Source organism: Podarcis cretensis, assembly GCF_951804945.1.
Source record: "Podarcis cretensis genome assembly, chromosome: 17".
Classification (NCBI taxonomy): Eukaryota; Metazoa; Chordata; class Lepidosauria; order Squamata; family Lacertidae; genus Podarcis; species Podarcis cretensis.
In genome coordinates, this window is record NC_137187.1 from 23,994,565 (window position 1) to 24,021,112 (window position 26,548).

Here is a 26,548-nt window from a genome sequence, read left to right on the forward strand (position 1 = left end):
CTTGTGGCTTCGCTGTTAAAAAACACAATACAACAAGCGTCAGCTCTGTATTCCTTTATTACAGCTGTCAGTAAGAAAGTAAGCAAATTTAGAAGAAAGCAGAGTTTAAAACTTAAGGAAAACAACCTTGTTGGGGGGTTAGTTTTACGTTGAGCTGAATGCATGGCGCCAAAATATTTATGGGTATGTTTAACGGGTGGTAGCAATTTTTTTAAGGGCTCAAAACAATTGTAAGCTGCCCTCAACCAAGACCCCTTTCCTTAGGGAGGGTATGGACAATATGTAATCAATATGTTGGTTTACCTAAATCATTTTTATTTCAAAATACCCACACATTAAAATAATAGCATTTTTATGCAGTGAAGGGTAGAAATCCAGCATTAATTTTGTAACCTCCACTATGGATTGGAAGGAGGGTGTTTTTGAGCATCCTTATGGGGGCAATAAAATCTCCCCCCCCCCCCCCCCCGCTCATACCAGATGTTTTCCAGAAGAAAAATGGTTGCAGGCTTGTAAGGTAATAAAAGAGGACAGAGGATTCTACACATGCCTCTACCACTCCTTAAAATTGGGACATCCTACTTACTACAAATCTTTCCCAACACCTAACCCTTGGAGTACACGGGCTCAGGCTTCAGCATATTCGTGTTACGCAAGCAACAGGAGCAAACTGGCATGTTTATGAATGAGATTTTGGCAGTTAAAAGAGGGAGTAGTCATTTATTGTGCTGAATTTCATGCCAGAGTAAGCCACGTGCCCGTCAGACTTTTAGGACTGCCTTCCCAGTGTTTTCTCCTTTGAGCATTCCCATGAATGCTGCCGGCATGTTTTCAAAGCCCTGGGTGATGTGTTCTTGGCACTTAATTTTCCCCTGTACAAAAAAAAATAAAAATGGGTTTTAGATTTCAGTTTGTTTCTAAACAATCCATGAAAAAGTTTCCACTTTAATTTACTGTATCAGGGTGGGGGCACTGAGCCAGGTTAATAATAATAATAATATTTATACCCCGCCCATCTGGCTGGGTTTCCCCAGCCACTCTGGGCGGCTCCCAACAGAACACTAAAAACAGAATAAAACTTCAAAAAGGTTTTTTCTTCTTCTAAAAGTCAGATAGTTGTTTACTTCCTTGTCATCTGATGGGCAGGCGTTCCACAGGGCGGGCGCCACCACCGAGAAGGCCCTCTACCTGTTTCCCTGTAACCTGCCTTCTCGCAGTGAGGAAACCACCAGAAGGCCCTCGGAGGTGGACCTCAGTGTCTGGGCAGAACGATGGGGGTGGAGACGCTCCTTCAGGTATACAAATGCCCAGCAGCCCCACTTTTCACCTGGGGTAGCACAGATACTCCCAACCCTCACTCTCATTCGGGGGAGGGGTTCTTTTATCTCCAACTGTTATAGGCTCTTACCGCTCATGGCAGCCAAAAAACTTACTTCCCTTCCCCACCAAAAAATTATATGGGGTGATGGCACCTTGGTTCTCATGGTGACCCCTGAATTAGGCTGAAGCCCAGAGGGAAACCCCTCTTTGGGGTCGACCTTCCATCTTTTCCCAGTTTGACTTTGAAGTTGTTTTACAGCAGGAATGTACAGTGGTACCTCGGGTTACATACGCTTCAGGTTACACACTCCGCTAACCCAGAAATAGTGCTTCAGGTTAAGAACTTTGCTTCAGGATGAGAACAAAAATCGGGCTCCGGCAGCGGGGCGGCATCAGCAGGCCCCATTAGCTAAAGTGCTTCAGGTTAAGAACAGTTTCAGGTTAAGTACGGACCTCCGGAACGAATTAAGTACTTAACCCGAGGTACCACTGTATACACTTCTGGGTTTGCCATGGCCGTAACCTGAAGCTCCCATATGCAGAGGTATGATTGTATACCGACAGATCACGATGTCTGGAATAAAGATGGAGCTACGTAGAGGCGGTGGCTGGCTTTTCGGGTTTTCCCTGCATCTTGAATTTTGCCAGCGCCTTCTCTGGGGATTCGCTGTCCCAAGAGTTTCAAAAATTACGAAACCGCTATCACAATATGGACTTCAAACCGGTTTCGGATGATATATCGCCCAGCCCTAACGCGCATCATGATTCATGATATATTGCCAGGTCATAAATTATGAGACCAATATCACAATACGGACTTGGGTCAAGCTTCACGACTCGCAGGTCCAAGGACAACACAGAACAAACTTACCTCTGCGACCCATTTCAGCAGTGCCATCGTACCTTCCTCTCTCCTGTCCGCCCAGCGCTGGACGACGAACCCTTCCATGCGCAGCTCTTTTAGGATCATCATAAGCTGCATATAAGGTCCTGGAAGAGACACGAGGGAAAAGGGTTAGTGAAATTTGCACGCTACAGGCAGTTTGCACCAGCTTTAGCTTCATGTTAGAATTGCACAGTCAGAAGGGACCTCAGGCATCATTTATTCCAACCCCCCGAACTCGGCGCAGGGTGCAAATACTAGTCATGGCTCAGTGGCAGAGTTATCTTGCGGGGTCAATGCCTGACGTCTCCAGGTAAAGGGACCCCTAACCATTAGGTCCAGCCGTAGCAGACTCTGGGGTTGCAGTGCTCCTCTCGCTTTATTGGCTGAGGGAACCGGCGTACAGCTTCCAGGTCATGTGGCCAGCATGACTAAACCGCTTCTGGCGAACCAGAGCAGTGCACGGAAACGTCGTTTACCTTCTCACGGGAGCAGTACCTATTTATCTCCTTGCACTTTGACGTGCTTTCGAACTGCTAGGTTGGCAGGAGCAGGGACCGAGCAATGGGAGCTCACCCCGTCGCGGGGATTCGAACCACGACCTTCTGATTGGCAAGTCCTAGGCTCTGTGGTTTAACCTACAGTGCAACCCGCGTCCCTTGGCGTCTCCAGGTAGGACTGGCAATTCCCCCTGCCTCAAACTTCAGAGCCACAACCGGTCAGGGTTGACAATACTGAGCAAGACAAGCTAATGGTTTGACTTGGTGCAAGGAGACTTCCTACATTCCTGTAGTTTTCATGGCAAGCTTCTATCACTGCTTGGGAGACCAAGGCAGCGTGCAAGCTCATTTCTCTTCAAAAAAAGGAAATCAAGCATATTTTTCAATACGAACAAGTGTCTTCCCCCCATCTTTTTGCAAATCCAGTTGAGCAAATATTTCAGCTGCACAGCTAATGCAGGCTTTTCCTAGCTGATAACTTGTGTCCCCCCCCTTCTTTCCCTTCATAATCCAGAGGTGCTTCTGCACTAGGGGTTTAAGATAGAATAGCCGTGCTTGGTCCCTCTCACTTCTTACTTTTTTCATCACCAAATTGCTTTCCTCCTCCCTGTTTTCCCTGTGCTTCTTCCTGTCTGCTGGAGGAAAAGTTGGGGAAAGGAACCTGATGGAGCAGAAGGTCAGGCAACTCAGTCACCTTGGAACTGCCAAGAGGAAAGACGCCATCTTTGACCAAAGCCCAGTTAACTATTGTTCCACAACTTCCCATTCCAGCAGAGATCGCAGGGCTTTCACATAATCCTGTTGCACAGCTCCCCCTAACAGTCAAAATAAGCTCAGAGCAGAACTGTTGTTTTTTTAAATAAATTTTTTAAAGCCCACAAAAAACTGTGCTCTTCGCTTTGTCATTCTTACCAACAGCCCTGTGAGGTAGGCGACACTGAAGCACTGCCTCTTGCTTAATTCTGCCCAAACTGTACAGCTAGGTAAAGGTAAAGGACCCCTGACCATTAGGTCCAGTCTCCGACTCTGGGGTTGCAGCACTCATATCGCTTTATTAGCCGAGGGAGCTGGCATACAGCTTCCGGGTCATGTGGCCAGCATGACTAAGCCGCTTTTGGCGAACCAGAGAAGCGCACAGAAACGCAGTTTACCTTCCCGCTGGAGTGGTACCTATTTATCTACTTGCACTTTGACGTGCTTTCGAACTGCTAGGTTGGCAGGAGCAGGGACTGAGCAACGGGAGCTCACCCCGTTGTAGGGATTCGAACCGCCAACCTTCTGATCGGCAAGTCCTAGGCTCTGTGGTTTAACCCACAGCAATTTTTAACCGAGGTTTCTAGGCCCGATACTCTTTTTCATTACATCCCAGCGGCTGAAAGGAGTAACCGTGAATGCCAATCACAAACCAGTGATTAGCAAGTTTCGCTACCGCTTCCAAGTGCTTTGCAAGAGAAATGGTGAGCTGACTTGTACCAAGCGTCCCACTAACTTCAGAAGACTAGGAGTGTTTGGAAACTGCATTGGGAGGAGGGGCAGATAACCCAACTAGAAGCCAATTAGGAGCCCGAGTTTCAATTGCTCAACTGTGCTGCTACGATAAGGGGGAACGCTGAAATTATTTTCAAAGCAGCAGCAAGTGGTTTCTTTTTTTATATATATAAATTTTTATTAATTTTTCAACTTACCATTTTCAACAGTAATTAAACATACCGTCATTTCTTACACCATTTTTTTTTACTTCCACCAATCACATCTGACAATTTTCCAATCTAATCACTTAATCACATTTCTAATCACATTTCTTACTTCCCCTATTACATTTAACTCTCAAAACTAGCATCTCTCTTCTTTGCAATATTTCATATATTTCTCCTTACAAAACTGTCTTGTAGTCCTACTAGCGTAATTTGTTGATTACAGTAGCAGCAAGTGGTTTCTAGCTCACTACGGACCTCTTGTGGTGTCAAACTATTCGGCTCCTCAAATAGGTATTTCAGAAATGTTGCCTGTATGGCCTTATCAAGCTACACTGAATGCTACTATACAAAGGATCCCTGAAAAGATCCAGCAAATGTTATAGCCTTTGTTGTTGTTTTTGAGCAGGAGCTTCTGTCGTCTACACTCAGGTTGCTTCCACACACTAACCCAGGGGTCAGCAAACTATGGCCAAGGGGCCGGATGCGGCCCACCGGGCTCGTAAATCCGGCCTGCGGACCCTGCCGCCCGCTCGATCAGTCCACACATTAAACCAGCGCAGTGCAGACGCCCCGCCATGCGGGGACTGACTTCCACAATGCTGGTGTGGCTTCGGATTGGCTGCAGGAATTCCTGCAGCCAATCCGAAGCCACGGACGCCTCTGTGCGGCGCCCCTTCCTTCCCGCTGAGGCGGCAGTGTATGGCCAAGAGTTGAAAGGGAGGAAGTGGCGGTGGCAGGGAGGCTGCTTCTGCCGCCCAGGGCAGCAGCATGGGCTCTGCGCCCTGCAGACCCCTGGCCGAGGCAGAGGACAATGACGACGCTGCTGAAGACGAGGCGGCGGTGGCATGAGTGGCGGGTCCTTTTGGGAGAGGGGGAGTCTCCTTTCAGGAGAAGGTGGGTCCGGCCCCCCACAAGGTCTGAGGGACAGTGGACCAGCCCCCTCCTGAAAGGCTTGCTGACCCCTTCACTAACCGTTTCTCACCGCCTCCATTTCCATTTCTCACTGGAGGCAGTGAGAGATTTTACTTTCCTGGGCTCTATGATCACTGCAGATGGTGACAGCAGTACCAAAATTAAAAGACGCCTGCTTCTTGGGAGAAAAGCAATGATAAACCTAGACAGGATCTTAAAAAGCAGAGACATCACCTTGCCAACAAAGGTCCGTATAGTTAAAGCTATGGTTTTCCCAGTAGTGATGTATGGAAGTGAGAGCTGGACCATAAAGAAGGCTGATCGCCGATGTCAGAGCTGCCTCCAGGTCCCAGCTCACAGAGGACCAACGCTAGGCTGTAGTTATGTACAAAAGTCTTTATTGAGATTCAGTTTCCATTTTAAAGCCGCAGCGTGCAGCTCTACGTCCCGACCTTAGACCGGCGAAGTCCCGTCTGAGTCTCCTCCCCTTCCACACCAGTTTAAGACCCTCGCCTTGCTCCACCTCTTCCTAAGTTCCTTTCTCCTCTGGGCCCTCCTGCCCGCTAGGGTCTCATCTTTCCTGGACTCCTCTGACGCTGACCCTGACGATTCTTGCCCCTCCTTCCGGCGGGCTTTAGGACCTGGTTCCCTATCCGGGCTACCTTCTGTGCCGCTCGCCTGTACCTTTGAACTTGGCGCGCGCGCCCAGCCTGCAACTTTCCTCTTGACCGTTAACTCGCTCTCCGATGGAGGCGTGGTCCACCCTGACTCATCTTCTCTCGCTGGTGGTGCATATGTGGGCTCTGACACCTGGGACTCCTCCCCCCCACTACGCTCTGGTGGGGAAGCTGGTCCTGATTTGCAACTGCTGCTCTGGGAGTCCCCGCTGGCCCCTTGCTTCTGGGGTGTCCCCCTTGGCTCGCCCCTTGCCCTGCCCATCGGCGCCCCCTTCTGTGAATCTTCCGATTCGCTGGAGAGGCTCATGGAATCTCTCGGGCTGCTGTCATATTCTCCTACGCTGCCCTCGGATTGCTCCCCCTCGCTCTCCATCTCTTCTCCTCCCTGCGCTCCCGCTGAGTCCCTGACAGCCGAAGAATTGATGCTTTTGAATTATGGTGCTGGAGGAGACTCTTGAGAGTCCCATGGACTGCAAGAAGATCAAACCTATCCATTCTTAAGGAAATCAGCCCTGAGTGCTCACTGGAAGGACAGATCCTGAAGCTGAGGCTCCAAGACTTTGGCCACCTCATGAGAAGAGAAGACTCCCTGGAAAAGACCCTGATGTTGGGAAAGATGGAGGGCACAAGGAGAAGGGGACGACAGAGGACGAGATGGTTGGACAGTGTTCTCGAAGCTACCAGTGTGAGTTTGACCAAACTGTGAGAGGCAGTGGAAGACAGGAGTGCCTGGAGCACTCTAGTCCATGGGGTCAGGAAGAGTCGGACATGACTAAACGACTAAACAACAAAACACTAACCGTTTAAAATGGAATTGCCATCCTTCGTTGACTCACGTTTTAGGGCAAACCCACACAATGCCACTGAACCATTGCATCCCAGAGCTTTCTGCGTGTTGTCTTCTTGTAGAGCCCAATTCAAAGTGCTGGTTTTGACCTATAAAGCCTTAAACAGCTCAGGACCACAATACCTCAAGGACCGCCTCTTCCCATACGAGATCATCTTCTGAGGCCCTCCTTCGTGTGCCATCTCCTTGAGGGGTCCAGAGGGTGGCAACACGAGAACGGGGCCTTCTCTGCAGTGGTTCCCTGTCTGTGGAATGCTATCCCCAGGGAAGTTTGCCTGGCACCTTCATTATACACCTTTAGGCGACAGGCAAAAACGTTCCTTTTGGTCAATCTGTTTGACATCCTATGCCCCCCCTTTTTTTTAAGGGGGTGTATTGGGTTGTTGTTTTTATTGTTATTATGTATTTTGTGATTTTATACCTTGATTTTATTCTGTGAACCGCCGAGACCCCCGGGTATAGAGCTGTATATAAATTCAACAACAACAACAATAATAATAATAGTAATTTGGAAGGGACCGCAATGGTCATCTAGTCCAACCTTCTGCAATGCAGAAATCTTTTTGCCCAATGTGAGGCTCAAACTCACAACCTTAAGATTAAGTGCTCTACCAACTGAGCTATTGAACTTTCAATTAAAAGCTTCCATTGGCAGCTTTTGGCAGTTGTTTTGCCTGTTAAACATGGCAATGGAATTCCTGAAGAACAGCCCCATTAAATTGCCAAGTTTGACCTATGTAAGCATTATAAACTTGTGCCTTTATCAGCCTGTGACCCTTTCTCCCCAGAAGCTATAAAGCAACAGACAAAAATAAAAATCCAAGTTTTACCTGTTTGGGGCACTGTGTCATTGTACAAGGAGATGGCGCCACACACAGCAATTCTCCCAAATTTCTTCATCTGGCCCAGGGCAACAGTTGAAAACTCGCCTCCGACCTGTTCAGATAAAGACCGTTACAATGTGCCATGATGCAATGCATTGAAACAAACACTAAGGGGTTTCTGCTACAATTCCCAGCACATACTGTACATTTCCCAGTATTCTTTGGGGGAAACACATGACTGCTAAACTGGTGCAAGCATGCGTTATTAAATGCATGGTGTGCGTGTGGATTTGACCACAGTATCTTTCTCTTTTCTCTCTCCATTCAGGCAGGCTGGCCACTTTTAATTTTTTTGGTGAGGGGAGGCAGGTTCCCCCCCCCCCCCGAAGCACTTTGCATGCATATCTGCTTAAATAAAATCAACTTTGGAGTTTGGACACTCTTTCTTTACTATTGAAAAACTACCCAGAAGGGGAGGAAGGTTGCTTTGTGTACTGGAAACCAAGCCATGGGTGGATCTACACACGGGGGGGGGGGGGGGAGTGACTCTATAAATAAGTCAGAAATTAAATTGTTATAACAAAGGTGGGGGGGGGGAACCACAATGTAAAAAAATGTATAGAAAATGTTTTCTCTCTGGTGCCATCTAGTGGTGCGTGTTTGTAAGGAATTCAAAACGTCGTTTGAATTCAACCGTTAAGAGGAACGGTTGAAGGAACTAGGTATGTTTATAGTCTGGATAAGAAGAGCTACAGTTCCCAGAGCTCCCTAGAAACAGGAACTGCCTGTTAAACCATTTTAGGAATTGTACCTCTAGAGGTCTGGTAAAAAACTCTCAGTGCCCTTTACAAATGACAGTATCCAAGTAGTACAATACTTGGAAGTTTTCAAACCGAAAAAAATTGCTGCAAGCAGCATCTCTTATTTCCAGGAAATTGAGGAGGTCAGGAACCAGGCCCCTGCAGTTATATGTTGGGAAGATCAAACTGGCAAGTCAATGCAGGTGTTCAAGTTATTCCAGGCAGGCTTGTTTTTACAAGGTAGGATTCTCTGGTTCAGCACACAAATCTTAGCTCCAACTTGCTGCAGGTGTGTAAGTCACTGTGGCTCGCTCAGCACCCATCCTGCCTGATATGTATGATCTAGCTGAGATTCCTGGATTAGAGCAGGTTGGACTAGATGACCCTAGAATGACCCCTTTCCATCTCTACGATTCTTCGCATTGGGACAGCCTCAGGCTGTTGTTTGCCCAACACCAAGGATGTTTTGCAGTTCACTTGCTACAGTGAAGTCTGTGCACTTGCATAACCTTGCTCTAGTGAGGTTAGATCAAAAGCTTTTGACAGCGTCCCACCCCAAACAAGCAAACAATAGCAAAAAGCTTTCCTTCAATCAGGGGTGGAGCGTGTGGGGGTCCCAGGAGGCACAATTTTTAGGGGGGGTGACCCAGGCGTCCCCATCCTGCCCTGCTTGTTTGCTAGGGGTCTCTGGGACCCGGAGCCTGGCCTCGCATCCGCATCCCCGGGCCCCTTGCTGAATGGTCGCCCAGCCAGCGCCAGGGGGACTCGACCGTGTGACGTTGACATATGAGAGTGCTGGAGGTGAAATAGTTAAACAGGTTACCCAATCAGAACCCAGGGGGTGGAGTCAGAGAGACTATAAAACCAGCTCTGGGAGGGCCAAAGGGAGGAGTTTGTTGGGAGTTGGGTGGTTGGTTGGAATGGGAGTGAATTGGGATAGAGTCTGTGGGGAGGCTGAGTTAGTGTAGCGAAATAAGCTGGGTCAGGAACAGTTAGGGGCTAGTGAGACAAGTAAATATCTGAGAGGTGGTTTAATGAGAGAGAGCAAGTAGTGGAAGTTCTAAGTCTGGATAGGAACCCCATATTTGTAATTGACCGATACCGCTTATGAAACCACACGCTTGTTAAACTGCAATAAATAAACAAAAGTTTATGTTCCAATTTAACCCTGACTGGACTCAGCATTGTACCAGGTAGGGCCTGGGTGGTGGCAGCAAGAAATAAAGTGGTGGCACAGGAATCAATAGACGGTGAAACGTCCGGGGACACTGTGTGATCGCCACAGACCGCCAAGGGCCGCACCGGCTGGCTGGGCTCATTCCTGTGTGAGTAGCTGGCACAGTGCAGCCCTGCTTGGCTTCAGCTGCAAGGGCTTGGCCATGGGCTCCATAAGCCCTCCATGCCCCACGTGCCCACCTGGCAACATTGGCATCGGCGGCTGGGGCGGTGGGTTCTGTTCACCCTCCACACCACCCCCCAGTGTGCATGCACACACGCCGTAGGTGCCAGCAAATGACGCAAACGGCCTCCGCATTTCAAGAGTTGGCGCTCCATTTGAGCTTACGTTGTCAAAGTAGCAGTCGTAGCCATCGGGCGAAGCTTTCTTCAGGGCCTCTTCCAGAGACCCCACCGTCTTATAGTTGAAGGCTTCATCATAGCCAATTTCTTTGAGGAAGGCCACTTTCTTGTCCGAACCTGCACAGCCAACCACTTTGCAACCCTGCAGGATAAAGAGAAGTTATATAACGCTTCCTCGCACTGCTCGTGCCATTTCCAAACCCATTTGTTTTTCACGTCATTCAGGAAACCATCACAACGCTACACGCTCAAAAGGAAACCGGACCCACAGCTTTCTTCCTGCCATTTCTCATCCATGCTCCTCTTTGGAGCGCTGCAGCGTCCTTAATTCTCTTGACTGTGCAAGCCGAACGAGCCCATGCACGATAAACAACTCTGCGGGCAGAGCATCAAGCTTTGTGACAACAAGCAAAAGGGCCAAAGGAGATTAACAAAAATCTTCAAGACAACCATGCCTGCAGAAAGAAAAACCCTCTCCTGCCATCAAAAGAAAGTGAACATTGCATGCCAATACACTTCTCCCATCTGCTAACCTAGCAGTTCGAAAGTACATCAAAGTGCAAGTAGATAAATAGGTACCACTCCGGTGGGAAGGTAAACGGTGTTTCCGTGCGCTGCTCTGGTTCGCCAGAAGCGGCTTAGTCATGCTGGCCACATGACCCGGAAGCTGTACACCGGCTCCCTCAGCCAATAAAGCGAGATGAGCGCCGCAACCCCAGAGTCGGTCACGACTGGACCTAATGGTCAGGGGTCCCTTTACCTTTACCTTACACTTCTCCCATAGCAGCTGGCATGGTGGGGCAGAGATGCCAAGCCACCAGCCCAACCCTGGTGCCATTGGAGTTTATCTGGATGGGACGGGCAGGGGGCGAAAGGTGGCTGCAAGGTTGGGCAGCCTGTAGATACTGCGGCAGAGGCAACCCAGGACTCCTGCTGGAATATCCATGCAGGCCTAACGGCAGCCGAGCACACATGATGCCACCCAAAATCCATAGTCCCCCGCCGTTTCTTGAAAAATATTCTTGTTTTGGCACATTTCCCCTCAAGCCAGCTTTCCTCTGATTTGGAAATACAGGCCGTGGTTAAGCTAAGGTGTGTACGTCTGAAAGCTGTCATTGCGCACGTGAAGACAGCTTCACTGAATGGGGGGGGGGGATTTGCAGGCGCAGAGAAACCTGGCGATGCTCATTGTGTCAAGACACACACACCCTGCCTCCTCTCTGGTGTGTGCCCCAAAGGAAAAATGCAACTGGAAACACAGTGCAGGTAAGCGATATCACTAAGATGCACTAAGATGCTAACATGTACCTAAGCCCACGACTTTGCCCCATCACGCTAGCCAATATCGCACTTTTCTTAAAGAACACGCACAGACTTTAAGAACATGCGTGCCTCTTAGCCTCTCAGACTGTTCTACTTTGCAAGAAAGGAACGTGCACACACCTTTTTTAAGGTTCAGGGTGGGTAGATCACAGTAGTTTTGTCCTAAGTTCGTTCGTTCGTTCGTTCGTTCTCTCTCTCTCTCTCTCTCACACACACACACACACACACCATTACATTACACACTTTCTTTTAAAAAAATGTTTATCTAGTCTCCAAAGATATTCAAAAACCCTTGTTGTACAGTAGGGCTGCCACATGTCTAGAATTTCCCAGACACATCCAGGATTCATCTGATGGAACTTATCTTTGGGGGGGGGGGTAGATTTTGCAAAAAAAACCAAAAACCAACTTTACCCCTTCCCCCCCCAAAAAATAGCTCAACCACTTTTGTGTCTGGATTTTCATTTTGAAATATGGCAACCCTGGTGTGTGTGTTTTTAACACAATTTCTTCCTGACTTCCCACCCCTCCTTTCCTGATGTTTCTATTCCTCCTTTTTATTATCGGTTTTAAAACACGTTCATTATCCAAGCCCCGATGTCGTCAATTATTTTAATAACCCGCTGCTTCTATTTCAAATCTCTCTCCCCCCCCCTCTCTCTCTCTCTCTCACTCACACACACACACACACACACACACACACACACACTGTGTACTTTCTTGTCCCGTTCCCCATCAAATCAAGGGGTGCAGAGATGTAATAATAATAATAATAATAATAATAATAAATTATTTATACCCTGCCCTTCCCGGTTCAGAAAACTGGGCTCAGGACGGCTAAGAACAAATTTAAAACAGTTAATTGATGCAACAAAAAACAGCAAAAAATACAGTATAAAACATGAATAACAGTAAGTTCAGAATTCAAAAATCAATTTAGGGGGAAATCCATCCAATAAACATTAGATGATCACCAGGGCTAACTGGCTAAATTAGTCGAATTTGGGCCAGCGAGGAGAACAGGGGAGAATTAGCTGTGGGATCCCAGAGCGGGTAGTCTTCATAAAAAAGGGAAGGGAAGGGGAGGGAAGGAAGGGGAATAAAAGATCAGGCTAAGTTCAAATTGAAAGCCAGGCGGAATAGCTCTGTCTTACAGGCCCTGCAGAAGGAAGTTAAATCCTGCAGAGCCCTGGTCTCATGGGACAGAGCATTCCACCAGATCGGAGCCATCACTGAGAAGGCCCTGGCCCTGGTGGATACTCTGACTTCCTTAGGGACCGGGACCTCTAAACTATGATTATTCATGGACCTTAAGGTCCTCTGCAGGGCATACCAGGAGAGGCGGTATGTACTGCCTGGGACTCTTCCTCCGAGTCCCCCTGCCCTTTCTGCTCTGGGCCCATAATACCAACGTGTTTTTCCACAACCACTTACCTTTATTTTCGCGATCTGCCCGGCCACACTCCCCACAGCCCCAGCTGCAGCGTTGATCAGGACGGTATCTCCAGGTTTCATCTGACAGATCTCAAGCAGGCCAAAGTAGGCAGTGAGCCTGGGAGGGAAAGAGGGGAGGGAGGGAGAAAAGGTTAGCTTGTCAAGGATGTCGAAGGGAGCATGGCCTCCTTCTCACGCCAACCTCCCCAAGCTGCTTTGCGAGGCTGGTACCACTCTGGCAGCGGCGAGGGTTGGGCTGGCATTCGATGGGCTCCCTTTGCTCTCTATATCCCCCCCCCCACCTGGTGCAGACAGCTCCCATTGCTCAGTTTCTGCTTCTGCCAACCTAGCCGTTCAAAAGCACGGCAAAGTGCAAGTAGATAAATAGGTACCACTCTGGCGGGAAGCTTTCCATGCGCTGCTCTGGTTCGCCAGAAGCAGCTTAGTCATGCTGGCCACATGACCTGGAAGCTGTAAGCCAGCTCCTTCGGCCAATAAAGCGAGATGAGTGCCGCAACCCCAGAGTCGGCCACGACTGGACCTAATGGTCAGGGGTCCCTTTACCTTTAAATACAGTGGTACCTCAGGTTACAGACGCTTCAGGTTACATACGCGTTAGGTTACAGACTCCGCTAACCCAGAAATAGTTAAGAACTTTGCTTCAGGATGAGAACAGAAATCACGTGGCGGTGGCAGCGGGAGGCCCCATTAGCTAAAGTGGTACCTCAGGTTAAGAACAGTTTCGGGTTAAGAGTTTCGGGTTAAAAGCGGACCTCCAGAACGAGTTAAGTTCTTAACCCGAGGTACCACTGTATATCCATAAAAAGGGGACATTATGGGGGGCAGGCTTGGGTCGTGGGGGCGGAACCTCCATTAATTGAGTGCTTTCAATGCTTTTCAATGGCTTTTGTGGATCTGGAGGGGGGAGAGCTACACAACCGGCTCTATGCCTTCTCACATGTGGCACAAGCGCCACGATGCGTCAGTGCCCAAAAGTGAGTGAAAGCCACACACTTGAAGCTCATCCCCAAAGCTTCTGTGCCACTTCCAAGGCTACTCACCCAGGCATGCCAATAGCTCCCAGAGCCAAAGATCGGGGCAGTTTTTCCGGCCAGTTAGGTAGCATAGGAAACAGCTCTTTGCTTGTGGATATGAAGTGAGTTGTCCAGCCTGCTCTCGCTAGGGCGAAGGAACCCACAGGGAACGTGGGACACTTGCTTTCCAGAACTCTATATATTTATGTTAAAAAAAAAAAAAGCACAGTTGCATCAGCAAAACTGCTCTGCATACAGCAAAGTGAAAGCAGATTTTGTCATTTATTTCTAAACAGGTATCAAGCTGCTGCAACGATTTACTGTGCAGAGAGAGGTACCGGAGAGGATTTTTTTGCATAGAATCAGCAGCATGCTCTCCAAAGATGGGACACAGGTTCCACTGATAAGGGTGCCCCGTCTGCTCTACAGACTTAATGCAGTGCCGTACCATAGTCACAGCTTCTGCCAAAGAATCGTGGGAACTGTAGTTAGTTAAGAGTGCGGAGGGTTATCAGCTGAGAGTTCTTCTCTCCACAGAGCTACAATTCCCAGAGAGGTTTAACCATCACTTCCTCTTCCCAAAATTCTTTAGGGGAAGTCACATACAATACAGACAGGGCTCCTGACACTATAGCTCAGCACTATAGCTATGCCTGGCTTCAAATCCTCCCATCCCCAACTATGACTGAGAAAGACTGTCTGAAGCTCTGGGGAGCTTTCACTAATGGGTGTGGACTGTACTCAGATACAGGAATCATTGGTTTAAGGCAGGAAGCTGCCTACGTTTCTAATATCAATCACCACAAATCTACTAAAACACAGTGCTTTTTTCTAAAAAAAAAAATGTTTAGGGGTACTCTCATTTTGACTCAAGAAAATCACCATTTTATAATTCAAATCAGTGAAAATAAATTCAGTAAATGGACTAAAGTACAAAGATTCACAAAATGTTTAGGGGTATGCGTCCCCCCAGAAAAAAAAGCACTGCTAAAATATAACGTGTTCCCTGAAATCTTAATTCTGTTTCCAGTCTGTTTCTCTCCCTCTCTCACACGCACGCATGCTTGTTTAAAGAACGCCACCTTAAACGAAGTGCAAAAGATATGCTAGAACTACTTTCTATTAACTAAGACTCAGTGATAGCAGCAGCAACACAGCTGGCAACATCAGCAAAATCTTTTCACAAACACAGAGAGAGAGAGATGTTGATGGAGGATCTTACTTTGCAACTTGGGATCCTAACATTGTATCCCCTTCCTTCAGATGAATCCTGCTGTATGGTCTGTAGAGAACAAAACAAAACACACCAAGACAGGCTTGTCAGAGAATGCCTTTGCAGGAATGGGAGCAATTTGCACCGGCAATTGGGATTCGAACCCAGAACCAGCCTGTTACTATGCTTCTTGTTTTTTGCCTTTATAAACTTTTGATAACCACAACCGCTTCAAAACAGAAGAGCGTGCAACAAGAGGCATGCTATCCAAGTCAATGTTTTCGTTATGGTGTATAGCTTGGAGTTTGCCAACTGACCAGAGTAATGGCCTGGCCTGCTCCTGCGTGGTCAACAACAACCTGGAGAGCAGAACTACAGAAAAACTCATAGATCAATTTTACACAGTCTGCATATAAACGTTCTAAACTACCAGCATTTGCAGAGAGAAGTTGCTATTAAAGGCACTGGTAAGAATTGGTAAGCTTAACAACCCTACTTATGGCAAAAGCAACAGAAACGAAATACTAATGGTAATATAATGCATGGGTGATCAAGACCACACAGGGGACAGAATAAGCTGTTAACAATGGGCGGTCAGCCTGTAATTTTTCACAAGGAACTTTCTCTACAGTGTTTGAAATTTCATAAAATTGCCTGTTGACGTTCTTCAAAAACATGTCATAGTATAATGAATTAGGTTCAGCTACTTCCTGGTCATGGTCTCAGCATTTGAAAGTATATTTTTATCTTATCTTATATTTTTTAATGACAAATTGCTCATAGGAGAATTCCGTATAGGGATTTCAAATCCTGAAGTCGTAGGCTGTGATGACAGACTTATCCTCTGGAAGCTTACACCAATTTACCGTTAAAACTCTGCTACAGAATAAGCTCTCAAGGGAAGACATAAGCTGCGCTCCAACACAATGCTCAAGCACAGATTCAGCTATTCTTGGGCTCACACTCTTGGTTTCCTCTTTCCTCACGGCCGTGAAGAAATTACAAACTTCCGCTTTCGAATAACTGTGGTTTGCTGCAATGCCTGAAACCTTGTCTGTAGTTATTTGTTATGTATGGTTAGTGGAAACGAGCCAAATTTGTTAACGATGGTTTGGAGTTGGCTTGGTTCCACTAACTATAGCTAAGACTACATAGCTACATCTTGTTGGAGTTTTGGGCAACACAGCAAGTTTTGCAAACTTTCAAAACCGAAGTGAAAGATTCTGAACTCTTCTTGATGGCCACAGCGACAAAGGAGCGTGCGAGAGCCTAAGGTTTGCTGTGGGCTCATTCACATAATGCGAAACTATGGTTTCGTCTTGCATCCAAACTGGCCCAGAGTTAGGTTATATTTCAATGGGTAAGTCCAACAAAAAGAACAATACCTCATATATGGGTCAAGACTGAGGAACACAGTTTCGAGCAGAACCTCTGAAATACAGAATATGATAAAGTAGATTAATGGACAAACTTGACCATAGATTGGAGACAATCTTAGCCTCTTAAATTCTTTAAAAAATAGTCACCATGGGAAGGGAGAACCAGATAGGGTTGGGGCATTTGAAAGGCTTCAGGCTGGGATCCAAGACATGTTTACTCAGTAGTAAGTCTTACTAAGTTTGAATCGTAGAGTTCAAACCCTCTGCAATGCAGGAATCACAACGAAAGAAACCCTATCCGGTGGTGTAGCATGGGGAGCACAGGGGCGGTTGCTCCGGTTGCAAAATGATTAGGGGCGCAAAATTTCAACACCCGGTGCTGCCTGAATACAGCTGCACACTTTTGTCACTGTACGCCTTTGATAAGAAGCTTTTCCATGCAAACCAGGAAGTGACCTCTCCAGACAATGACTCTTCTTTCCCTATCTCTGCAGCTGCAAACTCCTGGGTGACGTGGATGTCATTAGGTGTTGAATGAGCATGTGTACTCCATCCATTTCCCTCCCTTCCACCCGCTCTATGTGGCCCCGGGCACTGTCAACCCAAGCTACACCACTGTCCCTATCCAACCTCTGTTTAAAAACCTCCAGTGAATGAGAGTCTACCACTTTCTGAGACAGTTCATTCCATTATCAAACAGCTCTTGACCTGTCCTATTCTCCGGAGCAGCAGAATACAAGCTTGCTCCACCTCCCTTGGAATCAAATGCAATGAAAATCATTTCTTCTTAGCAAATGTTCCACATGCATCCTATCGAGATTCATGTTCTGATGGTGGGCCAAAACGACGAGTCACTGGATTCACCCCTTCAGTTTATTCACATAAAACTTTGAGTACAAAGGCAAAATCCCTCTTACCTCCATCCTTCAGTGCCGGCAGTTCCACCTCTTTCAGTTCAAAATCACTGTGCTTAGGAAATCCCTCAAAGTGCTTCTTCAAGATCCAAATCTTCGCACGCACCATCTTTCACGTCCTGAGTGATCAAATAAGATTATACAAGGTTATAAACCATTAGAGGAATTGCCTGTGTGCTGGTCTCCACACTCTTCAATTCCTGAAGCAAAGGTTTGTGTGTCTCCCCAGCCCCACATTAAAACTGGGAACACACTTCTGTGATTTATTTTCTTAATCAGCTCCCTGAACAACAGGCTGGTGGGTATCCTCCTTGCAATTCCAGGATACCCCAACTAACATTATTTTCTTGCAACCTGCTCTCTTCTTTCCTTTGGATGAAAGCATTGCATCTTTCAGATTTCATCATGCCTATCAGCTGTATAGGGACACGGGTGGCACTGTAGGTTAAACCACAGAGCCTAGGACTTGCTGATCAGAAGGTCGGCAGTTCAAATCCCCGCAACGGGGTGAGCTCCTGTTGCTTGGTCCCTGCTCCTGCCCACCTAGCAATTCGAAAGCACGTCAAAGTGCAAGTAGATAAATAGGTACCACTCCGTCGGGAAGGTAAATGGCGTTTCCGTGCGCTGCTCTGGTTCACCAGAAGCGGCTTAGTCATGCTGGCCACATGACCCGGAAGCTGTACGCCGGCTCCCTCGGCCAATAAAGCGAGATGAGCGCCGCAACCCCAGAGTCAGTCACGACTGGACCCAATGGTCAAAGGTCCCTTTACCTTTTACAATCAGCTGTATAGCACAGCTGACAAAATCCCAATGCATCCTTCCTTTCTTTTGGGTAAAGGACTGCGGAAGAGAGCTGCACTGACATGGCAGATTAGTCCATTTCCCCAATATTTCCCTAACGGTTAATTTCCACATTATACTTCAGCTTTCACATGATGTGAAATCCAATTCCAGAAATATAGCAGAATCTGGAACAAAGTTAGCACTCCTTTCTGTGTCGGTTGCAAATGGGTCCTTTTTGAAGCAACAGAAACAAGCACTAATCCTTGCTCTAGATTTTGCTATATTTCTGGAAGCAGATTTTTACATCATGGGAAAGGGCCAGATGTAATGTAGAGGTTAGAGAAAAGTCAGGAAATTGAGACAAATTGTCATGCGAATACAACCTTGGTTTCAAATCACTGCCACTAGATTTTGTTTGGTATACCGTATTTTTCGTTCTATAAGACGCACCAGACCACAAGACGCACCTAGTTTTTGGAGGAGGAAAACAAGAAAAAAAATATTCTGAATCTCAGAAGCCAGAACAGCAAGAGGGATCACTGCGCAGTGAAAGCAGCAATCCCTCTTGCTGTTCTGGCTTCTGTGATAGCTGCGCAGCCTGCATTCGCTACATAAGACGCACACACATTTCCCCTTACTTTTTAGAAGTGAAAAAGTGAGTCTTATAGAGCAAAAAATACGGTACTTGCTTAAAATCTCCTTAGTCAGCCCCTCCTCTCCATCCAAGTCACTCCCTTTTAAAGATTTAAACAAGACACTGAAATGTGTAACTAAAGGGTAGGTTTGAACACAATGATTTGTCAATCTCTCTGCCCTTTTCTTTTGTCATACTGCAAGGAGATTGCTTTGTAAGCAGAACAGTTACGAAACCACCACTCTCTCTGTGTGAAAGGGCATTTCACTGTGAATGATCAATACAAGCTTCGTGCCTTCTCCTAGCGATTCGCTCCTGAACCGGGAACATTACCTTTCGCAAGTTTTCTTTTGTATTATTACCAAAGCTGCTGACACACCCTGAACGTTAGCATATTCAAACTTGTGGGAAACTGCAACAAGATGTGGTAGATTAATTTCGGCCAGAGGTGGGGAATCTGGTCTTCCAGATGTTGCTGGCAGTCCCATGAGTCCTAGAGCCAGAATGACCAATGGACAGGGATGGTGAACATCCAACATCTGGAGGACCACAGGTTCCCCGGGTGGTGAAAATCCAACATCTAGAAGACAACAAGTTCCCCATCTCTGGACTAGACCAGTGCTATAGCAATAATTATCATACACTCATAGAATTGTAGAAATGGAAGTAGGGTTGCCATATAAAAAGGTAAAGGGACCCCTGACCATTAGGTCCAGTCGTGACCGACTCTGGGGTTGCGGCGCTCATCTCGCTTTATTGGCCAAGGGAGCCGGCGTACAGCTTCCGGCTCATGTGGCCAGCATGACTAAGCCGCTTCTGGTGAACCAGAGCAGCCCACAGAAACGGTGTTTACCTTCCCACCGGGGCGGTACCTATTTATCTACTTGCACTTTGACGTGCTTTGAACTGCTAGGTGGGCACGAGCAGGGACCGAGCAACAGGAGCTCACCCCGTTGCGGGGATTCAAACTGCCGACCTTCTGATCGGCAAGTCCTAGGCTCTGTGGTTTAACCCACAGCGCCACCCGCATCCCTAGGGTTGCCATATATTGAAGAGCAAAAAAGGGCAGCCCAAGCTGCTGCCAGCCCGAGTCAGGGAAAGAGGCACGTGGGGCTGCCACAGCAATGCCCGTGTGCCTCTATCCCCAGCTCAGGCTGGCAGCAGCATGCAGATCAGCCAGAGCAGAGGCAGGACCCCAGCTCCTGATATTCGCTGCAAATGCCTTGCTCTGCTGCGCTGCTTCTGCTTCTGGGGCACAGCGCCCTCCCAGGCATATGTGTACCCCCCAACATTTCCTTTAAATTGAAAAAAATCTACCCGTATGTGCATGTTAGGGCCCCCCAAAAGAGGAGAATTTCTAGGTTTTCCTGGATGTATGGGAACCCTAATAATAATAATAATAATAATAATAATAATAATAATAATAATAATTTATTTATACCCCGCCCTTCCCACTTTAAAAACCAGGCTCAGGGCGGCTAACAGCAAATATAAAACACTGATTAAAATGCGACTTAAAAACAGCATAAAATAGAACATAAAATGCAGCATTAATATCAATAGAATTCAAAAATTCAGGGGTCGGGGGGGGGGGGGACGACAAAACCCAGTCAGTAGACATCAAATGATCACTAGGGCTAACTGGCCAAGTTGGTCCTACTAGGGCCAGCAAGGAGACCAGGGAAGAATTTAAATGTGGGGTCCCAGAAAGGGTTTCTTCATAGAAGAGGAAAGGGAAAAGGCAATAGAGGATCAGCTAATTCAAATTGAAGGCCAGGCAGAACAGCTCTGTCTTACAGGCCCTGCGGAAGGAGATCAAGTCCTGCAGAGGCCTAGTCTTGTGGGACAGTGCATTCCACCGGGTCGGAGCCACCACTGAAAAGGCCCTGGCCCTGGTGGATAGTCTAGCTTCCTTAGGGCCCAGGATCTTTAAGCCATTGGATCCTCTAGTCTAATGCAGAAATATCCAGCTCTCCCATTACAGAGATCAAACCTGCAACCTTGGCTTTATCAGCACCACGTTCTAACCAACTGAGCTTGGGTTGCTCAGGTTTTGAAGGGGGAAAAAATATTCTCCATCAACTAATGAGAAAAGACTCAGCCAGCAAATGGCCAGGTACGAAATCTAATTTCCTTGTTAGATAAAAGATATGGATGCAAAGTATATGGGCAAAGGGCTGCAGCTTGGCATCTGTTTCGCATGAAAAAGGTTCCAAGTTCAACTCCCAGAATCCTCAGCGAGGGCGTACCTTAAACCCTGGACTAAGGCAGGTGTTGCCCACCTCAATTTGTTAATCTCTCCAGCTTATCTTCTGTCAAGAGCTTGCTTTGCTTTAATAATCAGAATAATTATGAAACCACCACTCCCTCGAGGTGAAAGAGCATGAGCAACAAAAGCTCAATCATACATTCTCTTGGTGATTCATTCATAAATGGAATGCTACGTTTTGCAAGTTTTCTCTTGCATTATGCCAAAGCTACTGACATCCTAGAAGTTAATGTACAAGATGCAATTTAAGGGGAAAACACAAGAAGATGTGATAGATTTGGCCAGGGATTGTGAAATATACTCGGAGCCCTGTAGTGATTTCATGCTCTTTATTGCAGCTTGTATGCGGGTGGCGCTGTGGGTTAAACCACAGAGCCTAGGACTTGCCGATCAGAAGGTCGGCGGTTCAAATCCCCGCGACGGGGTGAGCTCCCGTTGCTCGGTCCCTGCTCCTGCCAACCTAGCTGTTTGAAAGCACGTCAAAAGTGCAAGTAGATAAATAGGTACCGCTCCAGTGGGAAGGTAAATGGCGTTTCCGTGCGCTGCTCTAGTTCACCAGAAGTGGCTTAGTCATGCTGGCCACATGACCCGGAAGCTGTATGCTGGCTTCATCGGTCTATAGAGCCCCTTTACCTTTACTGCAGCTTGTAAAACAGTGATTGAACCTGAACCCAAACCTAACATAAAGGTTTTCATAATCATATAATAAGAAAAACGCTTATAAAAGTTTGGAATAAATATAAAGACTTTGTAGAACCAAAAACCCCATGGTGGCTCTCGCCGGTGGAAGCATTAGCATTAAAACCACTTAGTAAGGAAAGAAATTGGCCGACATATAGAGAATTATTAATAGAGGTGGGAAAAGGGTTAAGGCTGAAAGGATATGAGGAACTGAAGACCTTTTTATAAAGTTGGTAACATCATAGACAATTAAATGAACAGTTTAAGGAAGACAGTAAGAAAGGTTTTAATTATACAGTTTCAAACATTCAAAAAGAGATAGTCGAGAGTGACATGAAATTACTTTTAAAAATGTACAAAATGTACAATCTCCTACTTTATGGGGAAACGTTAGTTGAAATAGAAAAGTCAGCACATATAAAGTGGGCTCAGGATTTAGGTCATAATATACAACTTGAAGATTAGGAAAATATGTGGAAAGTGAAACTAAAATTTACAGATTGTATCTTATTGAAAGAGAATTATATGAAAATGATGTATAGATGGTATATAACACCAGAGAAAGTGATCAAAATGTATAAAAAGGGATCAAAAACCTATTGGAAATGTAAAGAAAAAGATGGGACATTCTATCATATGTGGTGGAAATGCAAAAAGATTAGAAATTATTGGGAAATGATATATAATGAATTGAAAAAAATATTTTAAAAGACCTTTGTTAAGAAACCAGAAGCATTCCTTCTAGGAATTTTAGACCAAGATGTAAAAAAAGAAAACTGGAAATTATTTATGTATGCAACAACAGCGGCAAAAATTATATTAGCCCAAACTTGGAAGACAGAAGAGATACCAACGAAAGAACAATGGCAAGAGAAACTTATGGAACATGCAGAACTGGTAAAACTAACAGAAAAATTACCGTATTTTTCTCTCCATAAGGCGCGCCGGACCATAGGGCGCACCTAGTTTTTAGAGGGGGGAATCAAGAAAAAAAATCTTATTTTCCCCCCAGCCCCAAAGAGCAGCGTACAGGCTGCGCACAACCTCTATCTGCCGGAGGGGTTGCGTGTGGCTATGGCACAAGCCAAGGCAGCCAGCGGGATGGATCCCGCTCATTGTTTTGGCTTCCTCTTTAGCCCTACACAGCCATAGCCATAGCCCCATGCAGCCTCTCCCTACCGGAGGAGCTGCGCACGGCTATCCCCGAGGCCTGGAGAGCGGGAGGGCTCTGTGCGCACTGACGCCTCTCGCTCTCCAGGCTTCAGCAAAAGCAACGCGAAGCCTCCGGAGCGAGGAGGGAGCGCTTCCTCTGCGCTTCGGAGGCTTAGCGTTGCTATCGCTGAAGCCAAGGAGCCTGCATTCGCTCCATAGGACGCACACACATTTCCCCTCAATTTTTGGAGGGGAAAAGGTGCACCCTATAGAGCGAAAAATACAGTACCTGAAAAGGACAACAAAGACTTTAAAAGAGAATGGGACCCATTTATAACATATATGAAGAGGCAACATAAAGAAATGGACTCATTGGCAGGGTTTGAGTAAACAATCACAATTGTATACAACAAAAAATAAGACTATATGTATTGAGAAATTTTTGGGGAAACAATACACAGGGTGAACAATATGGGGGAAAAACAAAACTGGAGTATGGGAGAAGTCCAGGGGAGGAAGGTCAAAATGTGAAAAATTGTTAAAGATATATTGTTAGAAGTAGTATACTTGGAAAAATCAATTAAAAAATATTTTTTTAAAAAAAAGAATTGCCCCCCCCCCCGAAAAAAAAACCTCAGGCTTTTATTTACATTACATTTACATACATTTACATTATTTACACAATGAGTCTCATCTGATTGGCAGAGTCTGCTTCCCTCCTGGATACTGATTGATCTTTTCCTGCAGGCCAATCAGTTGTTGCATTCTAGGATCCTACTTGCCTATTGTTCTAGGATCCAAGCTACTAGTACATAATAAAGCTAGTGTCCAGTACTTTTTATGTTCGGCCTGAATGGATCACTGAATCAAAGACAAGGGAAAGATAAGCTACAAAAGAAGCCAGGAAAGCATTATACCAATAGATCAATTAACCCAATAGTTGCAGCTGATGGACTATATGCAACTGGCCGAGATGACTGGTAGAATCCGAGACCTGGGAGAGGAGAGGGTTGAGGAGGCCTGGAGGAAATTCAAGATTTATTTACAAAAATATTGTAATTTGGTTGAATGTTAAGAAGGATGCTAGATCATAAATAACTGCCTACCACTGAATTAGATCTGATTTTGACGATAAGTGAGATTAAGGAAAATATAATTTTTTTGGAGAATTGTTAGATTTTATTTAAATGAGTGGAGATAAGATTGTAAACAAGTGGGTAATTTGCTTGGAAAAACTTTTTTTGTAACGATGTAAGTGGGAGCGGGAGATGCGAGCAAGTCCAGAGAAGGGATGAAATTATGCTATGATATAAGTAATGTTGTTTATTATTTATGCATTTGTTTTCAAAAAACTTTAAGAAATATGTAATAAAAAAAAGATCAACCCAATAGTTGTCAATAGTTAAGGAAGGACTATGCTTGACTGACAGATGTTATCAACACTCCTCCTCCCCCTACAAAAATAAAAATAAAATTGGATGAATGGACCAAAAGGATTCTCTCTTTCTGCTTAGAGAGAAGACCCAGAATAACATACTAACAATTTCAAAACACCAAATAGAAATGGGTAACTTTGAAAATGTCAGCAATTCATCATTCCCAGAAAGCCTTCAAACCAAGCCTGCTTTTCACATTACAAAACCTGAACTTTGGACTACACTGAGGGATTGTTAAGAAATTAGATGATTTAAAATGGTCTGCATACTGCAACACCCTGGTTCTAATTTCCCATTCCGCTCCCTCTCCACTCCCTGCTACTTACCTGTGTGGCCGTTTGACAAGTCTGCCTTGCAGCCGAGAAAACCAGCTTTGCTTCTGGCACACTACCGAGTTTGGAGAGGATGTTGGGTGTGTGCAAGCATTTATATACAGTACTCTGGGTTGCCTCCTGCTGTTCCTCTGCAACACTACAAGTCAACACTAGCAAATTATGCAGAAGCTGGGAAGCTGAAGTTCTCCACTCTATACTTGGCTCAAAAAAATTGCCCTGAACTGTTCGTTTTCTTCTCTGCCTTTTCTAAAAACCAATTTTTAATGGGTTCATAATTAACACAATGCCGCAGGGGTGTCCACAAATTGCATTCAACAAACGCACAGTCTGTATACTTAGGTACTACAAGTTCTTTCTATCGGATGTAAATCTTGTTAGAAAGCAAGCTGCACTTCCTGAAACAGGCACAAGGCATTCCTGGACTTGTTGCCAGCATAAGAAAATGGCTTCAATGAGAAGCATCACTGAAGCAATTACCTTTTACTGGCAACGAGACCAGGAATGCCCTGTTTCAGAAAGTGCAACTTGCTTTCTAACGAAAGAACTGTGGCAGAAAGGGGAATGTAGCTCATTTCATTTTTCTGGCACAACTTCCCAATTTTTAAAAATCAAAGCACCAACATTTAAAACAAAAATTACCAATGCCTTTAAAGATCATAACTGCAGTTTGCAAATGCTTTATTTTCATTACAAACTTTATTGATTTTTTTTTCTTTTTAAATATCCAGCTTACCTGAGGCACCTAGGTCGTGCTGCAAAAATCTCAACAAGACATGCAGCTGGAATCTCATTCTTTGGCAAATACTTCTACTCACTGGACCTCTGCACAACATTTAACTAAACTTGAAAAAATCTGAAGAAATCAGGATACACTTGACAGATTGGCTGCAATATTTTCAGATAAATGAGAGATTAAGCATGGATAGACTAGGAAAACAAAATAATAATATGATGCTGTGTGTAAAACAACAAAATAAGTAACAAGTTTAATCGGAAGTCAGTTTTTTTATCTTTCCTCAATCATCTTCTCTTTTTTCATCTCTTCTTTCTTCTTTCATTATATAAAATAGACATTGATAAAATCTTGGATTCGTGCTGTATGTATTCTATTTTCGTGTATTGTTAGGTACGGTGGATTGCTGTGTATGGTGGATTGTCGTGTTAGTAATTGTTGTTTGTCAAATAAAGTATATTTCTTTAAAAAAAATAAAAAATAAAACTTTTAATAAGTAAGTTCTGTTCCCCACTTGAATTAAAAAAACAAAAACATTAATAATAATAATAATAATAATAATAATAATAATAATAATAATAATAATAGACAGCTATTTGCCTCTGTGTTTTTACAGATGTGAAATATTTCATTAATTTTTTTCATCAAAACGATAGTTTATCTGCATTTTTTGCATTATTAACGTTATGCTACAATAACACTGTTAATGCAGTTTCATTATTTCTACTTCAATGAATGACAAACGGGAGGAAAAGTATGTGTACTGCTTGCTTCTGTGTTTCCGCAAGCTTGAAAGCAACCAATCCTCTTCAAATTAAAGAATGGGGAGAAATGTTAACACTTCCATACACTTTTCACAAATCAGATTCCCCTTTCAGTTTCCACAGACGGATTTCTTCATAAAGCTGATGCCTGAACCTCAACATGTCTTCTACATCTTTACAGCGAAGCATTTCCTCAACAGACAAGAGCTTAAAACCATTCAATTTAGAAGGCAGGAGGTTCATGCAGATACACAAAATTTAAAGGATTTCTTAAGTTATATGACATTTTACCTAACCGTTTTTTGTGTGATTGATGATGGGAGTCCTGTGAAACGTTAAGAACAACACTGGGGCCTGATTTGAATAGTAGAGTGCTGGGTATCTGGTGGGCGGGGCTTCTGTGTTTTGCTCTGGATTCAGCCCCTT

At 45.4% G+C, this 26,548-nt stretch overlaps 1 protein-coding gene across 1 annotated transcript; it reads right to left on the bottom strand.

Moving 5' to 3' along the window:
• Nucleotides 1–39: 39 nt before the first annotated feature.
• PTGR1 (prostaglandin reductase 1) lies at nt 40–24,776 on the bottom strand. Its single transcript, XM_079959716.1, has 10 exons — nt 24,617–24,776; nt 17,339–17,454; nt 16,428–16,473; nt 15,052–15,111; nt 13,857–14,024; nt 12,796–12,913; nt 10,025–10,180; nt 7,667–7,772; nt 2,192–2,310; nt 40–872 (listed from the first exon to the last, which is right to left on the bottom strand). Exons 2-10 carry the CDS (start codon nt 17,442–17,444, stop codon nt 762–764), a joined length of 990 nt encoding a protein of 329 aa, XP_079815842.1. The 5' UTR covers nt 17,445–17,454; nt 24,617–24,776; the 3' UTR covers nt 40–761.
• Nucleotides 24,777–26,548: the final 1,772 nt, after the last annotated feature.

Bases quoted from the DNA above. Each gene is read 5' to 3' on its own strand.
- PTGR1 (XM_079959716.1), bottom strand. From the start codon at position 17,444: ATGGTGCGTGCGAAGATTTGGATCTTGAAGAAGCACTTTGAGGGATTT. The intron at 10,181-12,795 runs GTAAGTGGTTGT...TTTATCCTGCAG, and splicing joins GGCAGATCGCGAAAATAAAG to GGTTGCAAAGTGGTTGGCTG. The intron at 7,773-10,024 runs GTAAGCTCAAAT...TTATCTGAACAG, and splicing joins ACGACTGCTACTTTGACAAC to GTCGGAGGCGAGTTTTCAAC.